Source organism: Asterias rubens, chromosome 5 (genome assembly GCF_902459465.1).
Source record: "Asterias rubens chromosome 5, eAstRub1.3, whole genome shotgun sequence".
In the NCBI taxonomy this organism is placed as follows: domain Eukaryota; kingdom Metazoa; phylum Echinodermata; class Asteroidea; order Forcipulatida; family Asteriidae; genus Asterias; species Asterias rubens.
In genome coordinates this window covers 5685445-5702612 of record NC_047066.1, presented here as the reverse complement: position 1 = coordinate 5702612, position 17168 = coordinate 5685445, and the positions used below count along the sequence as shown (strand labels likewise).

General features: G+C 43.9%; 1 protein-coding gene across 2 annotated transcripts in view; it reads right to left on the bottom strand.

Annotated features, from left to right (window-relative positions):
- Positions 1-1345: 1345 nt before the first annotated feature.
- Positions 1346-17168, bottom strand: part of LOC117290960 (piwi-like protein 1) — a 49486-nt gene continuing 33663 nt past the window's right edge. Inside the window, exons 12-19 of one of the 2 annotated variants that reach the window (XM_033772544.1) lie at positions 16014-16089; positions 10854-11054; positions 8771-8874; positions 8045-8115; positions 5945-6098; positions 5160-5285; positions 4256-4403; positions 2837-3522 (exon numbers count right to left, since the gene is read on the bottom strand). In XM_033772544.1, coding sequence (XP_033628435.1) covers positions 3406-3522; positions 4256-4403; positions 5160-5285; positions 5945-6098; positions 8045-8115; positions 8771-8874; positions 10854-11054; positions 16014-16089 — 997 coding nt within the window. In that variant the 3' untranslated portion in view covers positions 2837-3405. Of the gene's footprint in view, positions 3523-4255; positions 4404-5159; positions 5286-5944; positions 6099-8044; positions 8116-8770; positions 8875-10853; positions 11055-16013; positions 16090-17168 lie in introns of both variants that reach the window. The other variant, XM_033772545.1, reaches the window with a different exon arrangement.

Genomic DNA, 17168 nt, shown 5'->3' with positions numbered 1-17168 from the left:
TTTTAGTGGTACAGAATTCGCCTGGTTATATTAGTCTTCAGCCTTGTCATTATTAATTTCACATAATGAAAAAGTTTTGTCCAGGGCACCATTAAAGCCATTGGACCCTTTCGGTACAGAAAAAAAAAAGTTCAGATTTACAAATAATTTACAGGGTTTATAGAAGGTAATGGTGAAAGACTTCTCTTGAAATATTAGTCCATGAAATGCTTTACTTTTTGAGAAAACAGTAAAACAATATAAATTCTCGTTAGCGAGAATTACGGATTTATTTTAAACACATGTCATGACACGGCGAAACGCGCGGAAACAAGAGTGGGTTTTCCCGTTATTTTCTCCCGACTCCGATGACCGATTGAGCCTAAATTTTCACAGGTTTGTTGTTTTATATATAAGTTGTGATACACGAATTGTGGGACTTGGAAAATACTGTTTACCGAAAGTGTATAATGGCTTTAAAAAAAAAACGGGGGAACATTCCGGACCCAAATCTTTGGATTTTTGGCCAAAGCATGCTGAATTGAAACAAGGTCTTCAGAATGTTTTATACTTGGTTTTAATAGTCCGGGGGTCGATTTCACAAAGAGTAAGGACTCACGAGTTGGCACATAGTTAAGACGAGTAACCTTAAAGGCAGTGGACACTATTGGTAATTACTCAAAATAATTATTAGCATAAATCCTTACTTGGTAATGGGAAGAGGGAAGAGGTTAGTGGTAGAAACGGCTCCCTCTGAAGTGCCATAGTTTTCGAGAAAGAAGTAATTTTCCACGAATTTTATTTCGAGACCTCAAATTTAAAACTTGTGGTCTCGAAATCAACCATCTAAACGCACCCAACTTCGTGTGACAAGGGTGTTTTTTTCTTTCATTATTGTCTCCCAAGTTCGATGACCGATTGAGCTCAAATCTTCACAGGTTTGTTGTTTTATGCACATGTTGAGATACACCAACTGTGAAGGCTAGTCTTTGACAATTACCAATAGTGTCCACTGCCTTTAAGATACACCAACTGTGAAGGCTAGTCTTTGAAAATTACCAATAGTGTCCAGTGTCTTTAAGATACACCAACTGTGAAGGCTAGTATTTGACAATTACCAATATTGTCCACTGCCTTTAAGATACACCAACTGTGAAGGCTAGTATTTGACAATTACCAATATTGTCCACTGCCTTTAAGATACACCAACTGTGAAGGCTAGTCTTTGACAATTACCAATAGTGTCCACTACCTTTAAGATACACCAACTGTGAAGGCTAGTCTTTGACAATTACCAATAGTGTCCAGTGTCTTTAAGATACACCAACTGTGAAGGCTAGTCTTTGACAATTACCAATAGTGTCCAGTGTCTTTAAGATACACCAACTGTGAAGGCTAGTCTTTGACAATTACCAATAGTGTCTAGTGTCTTTAAGTTTGTATTATCTCCTAGAATACTTCCTAAAAGTTAGGGCTAGTCCTTACTCTTTGTGAAATTGAAACCCTATGTGGAAGTGTCGTGGCCAAGCGGTTAAGAGCACCAAATTCAAACTCTGGTGTTTCTGATCAGCAGAGGGAGGTGTTAAAAAGAATTTGGTGTGTGTATTTAAAAAAGGATGAACAGATGGGTTAATTTATGTATTTATATATAAAAAATAATATACTGTGGAATAGAAAAATAACAATGAAAACTCAACTGTCTTAAGACAAACTTAATACTATAACACTACACTAATACTAACGCCATGCAGTAGTAGGATTATGGAAACAAAGGAAAGTCAGTAACAAAATAAGATCATGAGTTGCATAATATTATTTTACTACAACAAAATTAACAAATGGGGAAAACAAAAAAAGGGGGAGAATAAAAAAGAAGAGAACTGGCCGACAACAACACAAGCCGTTAGTTTTTGAAAAGAATTAAATAACCCTTCCGCAGCTACCTTGGAAACAACATCACCTCAGCCTCAGATAAATCATTCTGCGATGATTTTCTCACCCGTAAGTAATACTCAAGTGTTTTCTTCAAAAATGAATAAATTAACCAAAAAAAACGTTAAGATAAACAACTGACTTATTTCTTCTCTTTTGAAATCTCTGAATCTTTCTTTAGATAAACTTATTGATTGATTGATTGATTGATTGATTGATTGAGTTTTAGAAGATCAACTGATCATCACTTTTGTTTCAATGGAAAACATTTGAATAACAACATCTAGAAAAGTTTGATTGGAAAAAATAACACATAAAAAACGCAGAACATTTTCCCACTTTTCAATTGGCATCACAACTGTAAAAAAACACTTGTCGCAAAAACACTCGTGCGCGACATGTGAACAAACATTCTTATTAAAATTGTCCTGCACAAAAATATCACTTTTTAAAATATAACTATCAGATTATTCAACAGTTTTCTTTCCTGGAAAAAAACTATTAGCACAACTTTTATTAAACTGGATTGAACAAATTTCACAAGAACCTTTATTTTTCTTCTCAAGACCTAGTAAAACAAATTTGGCAAAAAATATGACTGCATATTCAGGCAGAAAATGAACACAAGACGTTGTTACCTGGTGTGTTCCACCAACAAGTTTCCAAAATAACAATGAAGTTTCCTTATTCTTCTTACATGTCCAAAGTTAAGACAATCAAGCAAAGGTTTTCCTGGATTTCTAACGCTTTCCTGGCACTAAAATCTGGCAGCTTTTGGTAAAAAGGAAGTGGCAACCAATTAATCAACATATGTCTGAAACAATAGGTAAAAAGGGCAAGGACCTCTCCAGGCCTGTATGCTCCGTTTTTGAAAGGGCAAGGGCACCAAGGCATTTTCTCCTTGGTAAAGGGCACCCTTTGATGAAAACTGTAAATTTCTACTGTAGCATTTTAAGGGCACCAAGGCAATAACCGGGGGCATGGAGGCAATCACCTTCGTTTGCTCCGTTAAGCATCAGGCCTGCCCGTCTGTAAAATTCCAGGCTTGCTCCACCAACAAGCTCATGAAAGACACACAATTAAAACCCACCAAAAACAACGTTTTATCTCTCTTTGATGAACTTACCAGAGAATATAGCAAAAAAAAACAATCGTAAACAAAAAGGAGGCACTTGTTTTGTTAGGGTTGAAAAAAAAAAGGCATTAGTAAAAACCTACCACAAAAAAGAAAACAACAAACCCAAAAAACTAAGCATCCTTCTATTTACGGTGGGAGTTATAACTTAAAGGCACATCACTGAAAATAGTCCAATCATAGCACACTCCTCTGTAAATTGAATTACTGTTTAACTCAAGTCTCCACCAAAGAGTCTGATCAGCTGTGACAACAATAAAACGAGTATAATAAAAAAAAACATAACAAAAAACTGTTCCACCAAACACACTCTCGCCTCACAGATAGTAAGTCAAAGGGTCACTCTTACAACATCCCCACTATAGGAAGTAGAGTCGATCAGCGAGGTCTAGGTGAGGTGCCTTGTGGAGACTCTGGCCAACCAAGAAGGAGAGCTTGTGGGCGTACAGGCAGGGCGCTGGTACCCGAATTGTACCCTGGTGGGTGCAAGGAGAGAGGAGAGAGAAATTTAAGGATCAGGTTCAAATCAACACAATTTTTTATTTTTTTTTTTTTTAAGACTGAAAATGTACAATCAGTTAAAGATGCCATGTCAGATTTTTGGTCCCATAAAATAAAAAGTTAATTTTTTTGAGTGAATGGTATTTCAAAGAGTATCACCCGCTCTAACGAAAAAAAGTTCAACTTAGACTTTTTAATGGTCAGGAACCATGACAAAAATTTAAAGTTTCTTATAAAAAACATAAGAATTGGTCACGTGGTATATTGACTTTTTCTAGCAATGGCTCAAATGAAAGCTTGTAACTTTCTCGACCCCCATCAAAATACCTATTGAATTTTAAATCAAAATTTTGGGGTCAAATCGGCCAAAAATCTGTCATAGCATCTTTAACAGAAGAGCATATTGGTTTACAAAGTTGCAATATCTTAATTTGTATATTTGTTTTTGTCATTCCTACCAAGTGAAGAATGTGTAAATTTTGTTTATAATATAACTATTTTGGGGTTTTTTAAATTGCTGATGTATTCGCAGCTGTAAAGATTTTCCAAGAGTTTCAGGACCTTCTACATAATGGTTTCTTAACTACACAAAATAACTTGTGATTAAGCACGTCTTTGTACCAGACGTTATTCAAATCCAACTTGCAAATGGCCTATGCCTTGGACTGAAAAAGGTTTTAAAAAAAAGTACACAGATGAAAAACTTACCGGCCAGTTGAAATACAGATGTGTGAGTTTATAGGTGAGGCGCTGTACGTAGTCTGGTTTCAGACCCCAGGTATCCCAGATGACATTGTAGCTGGTAGGGGTGACAGTGCCTTGTCGCACAGACTGACTCACCAAGAAGAAGTCATAGCTAAAAGAGAAAAATGTTAAAAACAAATTAGTTTTTAGAGAATTGGAAGAAAATGGGAAACTAAAAAACCTTTCCCGTTGAACTCGTTCAGGCGCATTTATTTTAGTGTACATACTGTTTTGTATACTTGTGTTTTTTGTGTGCAAATGACGACCCCCTCCCCTAAAAATAAAAGGGTCACAATAGCACCATCAATAGTCATCTCTCCCATTCTAAACACTGTGTTTTACAATTATTTTTCTGAGGGGACTTCAACTGGTCGCTATTGACCATTCGGCGGGTGGCAGAATTTTATATGTAAGAGCAGAAAATTTGTGGTACATCATCATTTGGCAATACTAGCTAATGAAATATTGCCAGTCAAAAAATCTGATCCAACTCTAGTGTGGGGTCAAACTGGCCAGGCCCCTTGCCTGCCAGTGCCAGCTGGCATGCATGGCGTTCTGATTAAACCTGGGCAACTAGTGTGACTAGTGTCATAGTCGTGACTTTCGATTTCTTAGTCGAGTCGCGACTACTGTTTTATCGTGCCGCCACGACTACAACAAAAATAGTCGTGATTTCCTGTTTGGTGAACCAGTTAAGTCGCTCACTACCGATCAGGACAACATAGTCGCAAAACAGAATCAGACATCAGTGACACAATGCTTCATTCCCCTAAGCGTTAATACGCGCCTGGGGCAAACATGACACCACAATTCCTTTTGGGAATTTAAAGTCACAAGTCGCCTAGTTTCCTAGTTCTGATGTACTTACAAGTCTGGCCTCGTCACCACAGAGTCGATGACAGTACCAGGGGGAGGATTGGAAAGACCGGATCTGCTTTGCATGAAGAAACGGTTATTGATGCGCTTCTTCACTACGATCACCACTACCTTGGGACTGTAAAGAAGTTTAAGCAAAAAATTATAAAAATAAATAATATCGGTCAAGGTTGTAAATTCCCCAATCACATCAAACTCTTTTTTTACTACGTTCTGAAAAATATAGTCTTGGTGCACAGCCAAAGATCGAAAGTGTTTAATTTTTTATCCCGAGGGAGAAAAACCAGATGGTATAGAACACCGTCGTGGCACAGCATTTAAAGGGTCTGGGTACTTTCAAAGATTGACATTAAATTCACCTGTTCTAAAGATAATGATGATAGAAACCTTTACTTAAAATATTACTTGCTGGGGTGACAAAGTTTTGGAAAAATTTGTAAAATATTTCCAGAAAAATAATGGTAGTCTCAGTGACACAAACAATTATTTTGGCATGTAAGCAGATTTGTGGGACTCTCCCAAAATTATTGCTCTGTGATTTTCACTTTTTTTCTCACTAACTTGACGTCTAATGCAGCTGAAACTTCTACATGTGAATTATATTACATATTCAATTGCAGCGAGTAAAGATTCATGTCATGGGAGATACCGAAACCCTTTACAATCAAAATCCATAAAATGCAAAACAAAACAGAACAGGAAATACAAACTTAAAAAAAGAAATTCAAACAAATAAACGCCAAAAATATAAACACTTCTAGGTATATTGAAACTTACTCGTAGTCTGAGCCGAGTGCTTTGACAGTATCTAATATCTGGGGGAGTTCATGTTCGACGACTGCCGCTAGCTGGCCGTCTCCAACACCATCCCGATAGATGACAATCCGCTGAGGAAGGGCGTTGTTGATTTCATGGTACATCTTGAGTGCGGCTATGGAGAGAGAAATATAAAACTGATAAGTACTAATGTCATGTAAATGTAATAATAACAATAACACTCATAGTGCGCCGGTATCCAAAACCAGTGATGCTCATGGCGCAAGGATGAAAGATAAAAATTAATGAAAGCAGATGAGAAAAAGGGTTTTGAGGGCCTCTTTGAACTTATAAATAGATGACATGTTCAGAGACAGATTACTCCAGGACCAGCATGAAAAAAAGTTCTTTCTCCACAATTGTTGCGGGTTTGGGGAACAACCATTAACGAAGAAGTGGATGATCTTAAACACTATCTGAAGGAAACTGTCTGATAACCTTCTACAAGAACAGCCGTTTGCAGTTGTATAACCAAGGACAATGTGTTTACTACTTGCTGAAAGTTGTGCAAGATTGTTTTTCTGTTTTTCTCCCGACTTACACAACGGATTAACTACTACTACTTTTTCATAGTTTATTTTTCAAGTATATCATTGATCACACAAAACATGAACACTGTCTGCAACTATTTTGTCAATTCTTCAAATTCTTTTTGAATACTGGAATTCGACCTCATTAGCGCAGTATTTAAAGACTTCAGGCTGAAAGCATCGGAAAGCACATAAATTTGTGCAATAACGAAGTTTTGTCTTCTTTCACTGTTCTCTTGCAACTTCAATGACCAATTGAGTCTACCTTTTCACAGATTTGTTATGTTATGTTATGCATGCATTGGGATTCACCAAGTGAGAATACTTGGGTGGATTTCACAAAGATTTATGACTAGTCTAGGGCCACTGATTTTCCGTTTCAGAAAAGTGCAAATTCCGTTTGGCAAAAACATGAATTCCGTTTCAGGCACAAAAAATTCTGTTTCATGTTTTTTTAATTAGATAAAAGGTTTTTTAATACCCAGGGACACACTTATAAAAATCAATTTGAGATAAGTTGCACTGTTGACTTCGTAAAATGTTCATTTGAACTGACAAATTTCAAAAAAATACTTTAATTTTTTTATATTTATAATTGTGGATTATTTTGTATACTGCTGTTCGATGAAACAAAAACATGTAGTCAGGGTAAAAAGGTTGCACTGTGACTGCAGTATCAATGCACATGATGTGATAGACTTGATTCCAAGTCTAAAACTGCAGTTGATTCTCTGCATCAGCCACATTGTAGGCTAATGACAGGAGTGTATCCAAAAGAGGGCGCTGTTTCAGCATGATCAAAGACTTGGGAACAAGTCTATGGACGTGACCATTCTCCATCCACAAACAAAATGTCAGCCATTTTGTTTTCGCTTTGGCGACAGAATGTTGACAGTTTACGGTTTTATTTTAGACCTTTCCGAGATGAAAAAACATTGTATGTGTTCTTATAGATTATAGGTAAGCTAGTTTGTGTATTATTGTTAGTAAAAGAGAGGGAGAAAATGCAATTTGGGTGAACAAAAAAAGTTAAAAACGTGCCGCGAATAATATGCCCTTCGCTTAACCATGTTAACAACGTGTGTACATCATGTGTGTAAACATGGAGGATGGTGTGAAGTAGAACAGAATGATCCACGGTTACGATCTCGTACTTTTTAATGGTCTGATTTCTGATGCTTTTTTAGTTTAACAAAAAGAATCTTAATAAAGAATGCAATTTCGATAGTTTTGGCGTCAAGAAAAAAAATTTAAAAAAATCAAATTTTCTGAAATCCCGTTTACCGTTTCAAAGGGCGGATTCCGCGAATTCCGTCCGTTTTCCGCGATCGCGGAAAATCAGTGGCCCTACTAGTCTCATCTCGATGTTAGGACGAGTAACTTAAGGACAAGCAACCGATTTTTATATCTCCTAGGACTAGTCCTAAGTTGGGATTAGTCCTAACTCTTTGTGAAATTGACCCCTGGTCTTTGACAATTAACCTAACAACCAGTTCTCCAACAACCAATTTGAATATCCACAAGTGTATACCTTTCATGCAGACCTTAAGCCCATCAATGAGTTCCTGTCCACTGTGCTGGAATGTGCATCGAGAGTAGTATCTAAAACAGTAAATATGACACGTCGTGTTAGCTGGGCTCATCGGGTTGCAACGACACAAGAGACTAAAAGGGTGTCTACTTGTTGTACCACACCAAATACAAACGTCACCAGATTAGCATTAAACTTACACACTTTAAAGATAACAATATAACCCACAAGGGAAACAGAGTGGGTACATTTGTAATAAATTGTTGGGGTTGAACAAAGAATTGACTAGAGTGGTGTTCGAACCATCGACCTCCGGATTAACGTTCCGGAGCTCTACCAACTGAGCTATCTAGTTGGTAGAGCGACAGCATGTTAATCCGGAGGTCACTGGCTCGAATCCCACTCTAGTCAATTATTTGTTCAACCCCAAACAACATTTTAAAGATAACGTTGGTAGAAAGCTTCCCTTAAATAATTTTGTTGAGGTGCTGTAGCTTTTTAGTCTTGTAAAAAAGAGCCTGGTACTGGAAAAATGTTAAGCTACAAGCCCTGTAGTCTTGTAGATATCGCCCCCCCCCCCCCAACAAAAAAAGAATAAGCCCTGATAAGAGCTTTGATAACTCAGTTGCCCGAGCTGCAGGTACGTTTAGTCAGAGGACATGGGACGTGGTTTCTTTGTTGCCCCCTAAACTGATTTTGGTTTGTACTAGTCTCTTTTCTTTTTACCTGGTGAGCGTTTTGTTCATGGTTGCCACGAAGCCTCCAACGGAGCGACCTTTAGAAGAGGAGTCATGGTATGTGTCTATTCCAACCACCATCATGCCGGACAACTAAAAGGAATACAAAGAAACCATTAGTAAATTAGTCTTTTTACAGAGGAATTCACAGTCTTTCAATACTTCCGGCATTTACAATACATGTACGAACACTTTAGGGAGCTTTAAAAACATAATCATTAAACGAACGCCAGAAATCTAATTTCAATTAAATACGTTTTCTCTGGCCAGATGAAAAACTGAGCGCAGAAAATCTGTTTTCAATATAATAAATATTCTCGGGACAGATGAAATAGAGCGCCGGAAATCTGTCATACATAATTTTTACACACACACACACGCACGCACGCACACACACACATTCTCAAATATGCATCCCTGTGGAGACATCTTTTGTTCTTTCCATTGTCCCTGTACTTAAGATTTTCCCATAGACTTTGTACACAAAATTTCTTGTGGAGCACCCCGGACTTTAGAATTTCCCTGTGGAGTCATTTTATTTTCCCTTTTTCGTCCTTGGTCTCCAGAAGGTACCCAATATAATAATAATAGTAATAACAGGTATTTATATTGCCCTTTTCCAAAACATGATCAAAGCGCATAACAAAGAAAAGGATTAATTAAAACTTGCAAGAAAAAAATCATTGATCTACTATTTAGGAAATAGATAAGTTTTAATTTTTTTCTTAAAAGTAACAACACAAGACTATTTACTGGGATTAATTGGAAGAGTGTTCCAAAGTTCAGCGGCAGAGTGTGAGAAGGCTTGTTTGCCATAAGTTAAATCTAGATTCATGAGTGTTGAACAGAGTCCTTGACGGTGAGTTTGGCGTAGAAGAGAATAATATGAGAGCACCCCCACAGACGACAGCACATGTTGGAAACAGTATGCCTGTTCGGTGGCTTAGCCTCCCCAAGGCGAAACAAGAAAGGTGTTAACAAGTTAACTGTGTTAACTACGTGTAATAGTCCACATTACAGATAGTCTAGGGCCAATGATTTTTCGCATCGTGAAAAACAGACGGAAATCGCAGAATCTGCCCTTTGAAACCGAAATTTCAGAAAATTTGGGGAAAAAAAAGAGAAAAAAAACACACCAACCTTTTATCTAATTAAAAAAACATGAAACAGAATTTTTTGTGACTGAAACGGAATTCATGTTTTTGCCAAACGGAATTTGCACTTTTCTGAAACGGAAAATCATTGGCCCTAATAGTCCAGTGAATGTAGAATTACTTATTGTTATGGATATGATTGTGATGACATTCAACGATTGATAAATAGTTTCATGGACAAGAACTTAGGAATGGTTTGAGTCAAATGGTTTGATGAGGATTGCTGCCACCTAAGGAAACGCTTTTTATCATAATTTCGAAAAGTCTGCAAACGGAAGAAACAATAAAAAAGCATGTCGTCAGAAGAAACAAAAAAGTTTATAAGAAATCTCAGATATTACAGTTAAGGCCCGATCACACAGGTCCTGATAACTACAACGATAAAAATGCACGCCCACGATTGGTTGAATTGCTCCACGCAGAATACGCCCACGTTTATTCAACAAATCGAGGGCATGCATTTTTATGGTTCTCGTTTGCAAGCCTCGCTGATTGCTATTATGTTCTTCTCCACTCTCGATTTTCTTGTCTGTCATTCGTGATTCATAAATAACCTTGGACAGTGTATCCATTCCGATTGGCCGAGAGGAGATCACATGGCCATGTAACATAAACGTGGTCAGAGTGTTTAAAAAAAAAAACGCACTAAACTTCAAAAGAGGGCTCCATCAGATAATTGAGCCAAACTCGCAAATTTTATAGACCAATTTTACAGCCAAGTTGGTAGATTTAATAATGTGTCAGGCACAAAGTGGGCACTTACATGGGCGCTCTCCACTAGTCAATTAACGCAGCAAAGTCAGGGTGAGCTGAAGCTAGTCTGTGCGATTTGCTTTAAATTTGTGGAGGTTTTTGAAGTGTTATAACAGCGAGGTGTTTATGAACATGAATAAATAAGAAGAATATCATAAGACTTACAGGCATTTCCACGGCCCACAGTTCCCCGCCGAGCTTGCAGTTGATCTGCATGCAGATCTTGGTGCAGACGGACATCAACATTTGCTTCTTGCTGAGCGTACGACTCACGATACACTGACTGGGCACCGGCGATTCATTGCAGCAGAACTTCTTGACGGCGTCGTAACGATCTTTACGGTTGCTGGACAAGATGCAGACCACCTGATCAATCGCAAAAACAAAACAAAAAGATGACAAAAGAGCGAAATCATAAGTTGAGACAACATCATAGCCTTTACTAGCAATGATACCTTATAATATACATTTCTTTGCTGTGTTTTACTTTTGTGGATTTTGGAATTTAGATACAGGTCTGAACTATCTCACCCAGGGGTCGAAATTGCCACTAGCCCGCTAGCCTGGGACTACCTGACTACTCAGTTGCTGATGGTGTATTGTGACTCAAGACATAATGTGTTTCTTTGGGCTACCAAAATCTCATCGGCGCTACTAAAAATTCTTGGTTACTATCCCTGCCTGCCGACTACCATGAAAATTCCCCCCCACAGTAGTGTGGGTAGGGTCTACGAACGAATACTTACCTGTAGAGCAAATTACTACAATTGCATATTCCCTATGCGCCACTAGGTAATCACTAAGACTTTTTTACAACAAGTGCAACAGCGCCCTCCATCGCCCAGTGCACACCGGCGCGAACGCCATGCGCAATCGCCCTCTTTCTCGGAAACTCATACGTACAAGTATACAAGAACCAAGTATAGTGGCGCAGGCGGGAGGGATGCTCTACAGGTAAGTATTCGTTCGTAGACCCTACCCACACTACTGTGGGGGGGGGAGTCTACGTCACTCTACTTACCTGTAGAGCAAATTACTACAATTGCATAGACTAGCACCGTTTTGGAAGGCGGTGGGTATACGCAGGACTATTGCACATCATACAATTATTATGGCGTCATGGCAACGAGGCGCGACCGGAAGGAGGCACCAGCTGTTGCGTGATAAGAAACGCAAAGTATGGGGGCCACATTGTCCGCTCACGACCCGGGGGGTGTCGTCCCCATAGGACAAGGAAAAAACATTATCAATGTTAGACAGTGGCATAAATATATGGCATACAGACAAGAACTCACCGAGGGTGAAGACTTGATGCGAAGAGGACTAGCGGGAGGATGACCCGCGGGAGGCCGACTGCAACACCGCCCGGCCTGCCTGGCTGTCAGTCTGGAGTACGTCCTTCATGTAGCACTGTGAGAAGGTTGTAGCACTCTTCCAACAGGCTGCCTTGGTTATCTCCTCTATTGGTATACCTTTAAAAAATGTCCAAGAGGACGACACCCCGCGTACGTCGTGGGCGTGGATACTGCCCTCGGCCGCCGGCCACCCGCCCGGAACGGAGCGGATGGCGATAACGATCCAGCGGGCTATGGTATCGCGCGTTACCGGTTGGTGAGGGGTTGTCGAGGCCAAGAATAGTTGGTGATGGCCAGAGCGGATAGGCTTGGTGCGGCTTATGTACCATTTAAGCGCCCGGACAGGGCACAAAAGCCTGTCAGCCGCAACCGCAGAGAAGGATTTTAAGTCCGGAACGAAAATGTCCGGAGGCTGAAAAAGAATCAGATTGATTCTTCGTCAGAAAACCTGCGGAAGGAACCAGCCGGACACCACCGGGTTCCCAACGAATGTGACCCGGTGCCAAAGTCAGGGCGTGGAGCTCGCTACGTCTGCGCGACGTAGCAGCCGCCAGCAGAAAGGAAACCTTTATCGACAACTGCAGCAAAGGAGCGTTGCTGAGGGGTTCGAATGGGGGACCTGTTAGAGTGGAGAGGACACTCTGGAGGTCCCAAGACGGGACAAGTTTGCGTACCGGAGGCCGAGATACAAACATGCCCCGCGCCAGCTGAGAGATCGCTTGATTGGAAGAAATCGAGGAGCCATCGGGAAAACCCTCATGAATGGCTGCGAGGGCCGACCGGTAATTTTTGACCGTGGCGGTCGCCAGCCCACTCTCGTACAGGTAGAGAAGAAAATCCCCTACGTCCCTCAGAGAAGCACTGGGGGGACGTATAGATCGCCGTCTACACCATTTAAAGAAATGGCGTAGTCGGCAATCGTAGACCTTACGAGTGGAGGCACGCCTCGACTGGGCGGCAAGCTCTGCAGCCCGGCGTGAAAGGCCTGCTGTGCGGAGCGACTGGGTGATAACACCCAGCACGTCAGGTGGAGTTCGCTCGGGGCCGGATGAATCATCCCGGAACTGGGTTGATAAAGGAGATCCGGACGTTGAGGCAGGACCACCGGGCGGTGGACCAGGAGCCTCACGAGTCGAGGGAACCACGGCTGACGCGGCCAGAACGGGGCTATGAGGAGCACCCGGCAGTGGGCGGTCTCTATCTTGGTCAACACCCGGGGGATGAGTGAGAATGGCGGAAAGGCGTAAGCCAGGAGGCCCTCCCACGGAATCGACAGGGCGTCGATCTGCCATGCGTTGGGGTCTGGAACCCTTGAGCAATACGTTGGCAGCTGATTGTTTGCCCGTGAGGCAAACAAGTCTACGTGGGGTCGATCGATCAGCCGGAAGAGGGTCTGTGCCACCTGAGGGAGCAAGGACCACTCTGTCGGGGCAATCCAGCCCCTGGAGAGGGCATCGGCTGTCACATTCTCTTCCCCCGGGATGTGGGCTGCCGACAGAGCAACGCCCTGGCGGATGCACCAGTGAAGGAGCTCCCAAGTCAGGGCGCACAACTGCGCCGACCGGGTGCCTCCTTGGCGGTTGACATAAGCCACGACCGTGGTATTGTCGCACCGCACGAGCACCGCGCGTCCCGACACCGCAGTCTGAAAATGCCGAAGGGCATTGAAGACCGCCATCAACTCTAAGACATTGATGTGGGACGAGCGGTGTTCCGGGCCCAACTGTCCCACGATCTGGCGCGGGTGGAGGGTCGCCCCCCAGCCCTGCTGTGACGCATCAAAGGCTGAGGGGGGCGGAACACGCGCCCCTGAGTGAGATGGGCCTCGTCCAGCCACCACCGCAAGTGCGGGATCAGCCAGGGCGTAGTGGGTACCAGCAGGTGGATACGGTGGTGTCGAGGGCGGTAAAAAGACAGCAGATGGAGCTGAATTGGCCGCATCCGAAGTCCACCATGCTGGCCATAAGGCCAAGGAGCCTGAGCCAAGCCCTTGCCGGAGCCACAGCCGCTGGGAGAAAGAGGGACACGCACTGAAGAAGATTCAGTACGCGGTCCTCCGTAGGGCGGGCTAGTCCCCTCGGTGGGCGGAGATCGAGAGCCGCTCCGAGGAAGGTAGGGTTCTGCGAGGGTATCGGGTGCGACTTTTCAACGTTCACTAGGAACCCGAGATCGGAAGTGAGGCGCCAGGTGAGCCTGAGTGCCGCATCCGTCGCCGCCCGCGATGGCCCCACTACCAGCCAGTCGTCGAGGTACATGAATATCATGACCCCGCGCCTCCGTAGAGCAGCCCCGATTGTCTTCACTACCCGGGTGAACACTCGGGGCGAAGTGGACAACCCGAAGGGCAGGGTCGCAAACTCGTACATGACGCTGTTGTACATAAAGCGTAGGAATTTGCGATCCTCGGCCTGATGGGCACGTGGAGGTACGCGTCCCTCAGGTCCAAGCTCGCCCCCCAGGCGGGTGTGACGATAGATTCGAGAATGGTCCGCAGCGTCTCCATATGGAAGTGCTGCGGACGTATGAATCTGTTGAGGGGTTTCAGGTTTAAGATGGGGCGCCACTCGCCCACCTCCTTCTTGGGAACCAGGAAGAAGGTGGACATGAAACCCGTCCGCACCCCTTGCATGGGAGCGGCGTAAATTGCTCGTTTCTGGAGGAGGGAGGAAATCTCCCCCTCGAGAGCCAACCGCTTTCCCATGTCGGACGGAATCGGCGTGGGCCGAATTATCATGTCCGACGGGGGGGTCCCCATGAACTCGAGCGCGTAGCCGTACTCGAGTGTCTCGAGGACCCACCGGTCGGAGACAACCTGTCCCCAGGACCCCAGAAATTTCTGAAGGCGGCCCCCCACGGGTCCGTCGGTGGGAGGCCGCCTTGAGGCAAGCGAGTCACTTGCGCCATGCCCCCTGGAATCGGGGGTTTGGCGTGTGAAAACCCCGCCCCGCTTGAGGGCGCTGGTGTCCCATCTGGGTCGGCGCGGCTCGGACACTAGATTGAGTGTCGGCCCTGCCGCGAAACCCACCACGGGCGGGCCGCTGAGGTTGACGCCGTGGTATGGTATAGGAGGCTTGCTTCTTTGCCTTGGCCTTGGGCGCAGCCGGTTTCTTCAAATTAATCTTATCCGCCGCCTTGATGCGCTTGGCCTCAGCTTCCATGGATTCTTGGAACTGGCCCGCAAAAAGGTCGGGACCTGTGAGCGGCAAGGCGTCAAGACGCTTGCGCACTCCCACTGAAGGAAGGAACAGTGCGTCCAACACGTTCGCCCTACGGGAAGATGTAGCCAGGGCGGAAATACGTGAGAACTGGTCCAGGATGGTCCTCAAGCCATCATCAAGGCAGTGCAGGGCAGCGACCATGAGATTGGCGGGACACACACACTCTACAAACACGTCTTTATCAAGGTAACAATAATGAAATATACACAATGTATTTTATATCTCAAAGAGACTCGGTTTAACGGAAAGAAACAATTTTCGAGGGAGCCTAAAAAATTTACGTGTCACCTGTTCGGAGCTAAGAGAGAAAGAGGGCGATTGCGCATGGCGTTCGCGCCGGTGTGCACTGGGCGATGGAGGGCGCTGTTGCACTTGTTGTAAAAAAGTCTTAGTGTTTACCTAGCGGCGCATAGGGAATATGCAATTGTAGTAATTTGCTCTACAGGTAAGTAGAGTGACGTAGACACACTTAATATCGAACCATCACCCCTGTTCTAACCCAGCAAGTTTTATAGTCATTAGTTGTTGGAGTAAGAACCAAAACAATCTGCTCTCTCTTTAGGTCACTATTGTACAACTGAATAGATGGATTGCACATAGCGTCATCAACCACCATATTTGATGATAAACACTTGGAAAGTGCACGCTTGTACGCATGACTCTGTCAGCCTTTTCATGATAGCCTTTCACGCGTGGATGTTTATCAAAGATGGTGGTCTATGACGTCATGTATCTATTGAAGTTTTACTTACCAGCTGTGTTAAACTGGTCAGGTTATTTCTTATACCGTTCACGTAGGTCTCAGATCGATCGTCTCTCAGAGCGCACCTTTAAAAAATGCATGGGAGCGGCGTAAATTGCTCGTTTCTGGAGGAGGGAGGAAATCTCCCCCTCGAGAGCCAACCGCTTCCCCATGTCGGACGGAATCGGCGTGGGCCGAATTATCATGTCCGACGGGGGGGTCCCCATGAACTCGAGCGCGTAGCCGTACTCGAGTGTCTCGAGGACCCACCGGTCGGAGACAACCTGTCCCCAGGACCCCAGAAATTTCTGAAGGCGGCCCCCACGGGTCCGTCGGTGGGAGGCCGCCTTGAGGCAAGCGAGTCACTTGCGCCATGCCCCCGGGAATCGGGGGTTTGGCGCGTGAAAACCCCGCCCCGCTTGAGGGCGCTGGTGTCCCATCTGGGTCGGCGCGGCTCGGACACTAGATTGAGTGTCGGCCCTGCCGCGAAACCCACCACGGGCGGGCCGCTGAGGTTGACGCCGTGGTATGGTATAGGAGGCTTGCTTCTTTGCCTTGGCCTTGGGCGCAGCCGGTTTCTTCAAATTAATCTTATCCGCCGCCTTGATGCGCTTGGCCTCAGCTTCCATGGATTCTTGGAACTGGCCCGCAAAAAGGTCGGGACCTGTGAGCGGCAAGGCGTCAAGACGCTTGCGCGCTCCCACTGAAGGAAGGAACAGTGCGTCCAACACGTTCGCCCTACGGGAAGATGTAGCCAGGGCGGAAATACGTGAGAACTGGTCCAGGATGGTCCTCAAGCCATCATCAAGGCAGTGCAGGGCAGCGACCATGAGATCGGCGGGACACACACACTCTACAAACACGTCTTTATCAAGGTAACAATAATGAAATATACACAATGTATTTTATATCTCAAAGAGACTCGGTTTAACGGAAAGTAACAATTTTCGAGGGAGCCTAAAAAATTTACGTGTCACCTGTTCGGAGCTAAGAGAGAAAGAGGGCGATTGCGCATGGCGTTCGCGCCGGTGTGCACTGGGCGATGGAGGGCGCTGTTGCACTTGTTGTTAAAAAGTCTTAGTGTTTACCTAGCGGCGCATAGGGAATATGCAATTGTAGTAATTTGCTCTACAGGTAAGTAGAGTGACGTAGACACACTTAATAT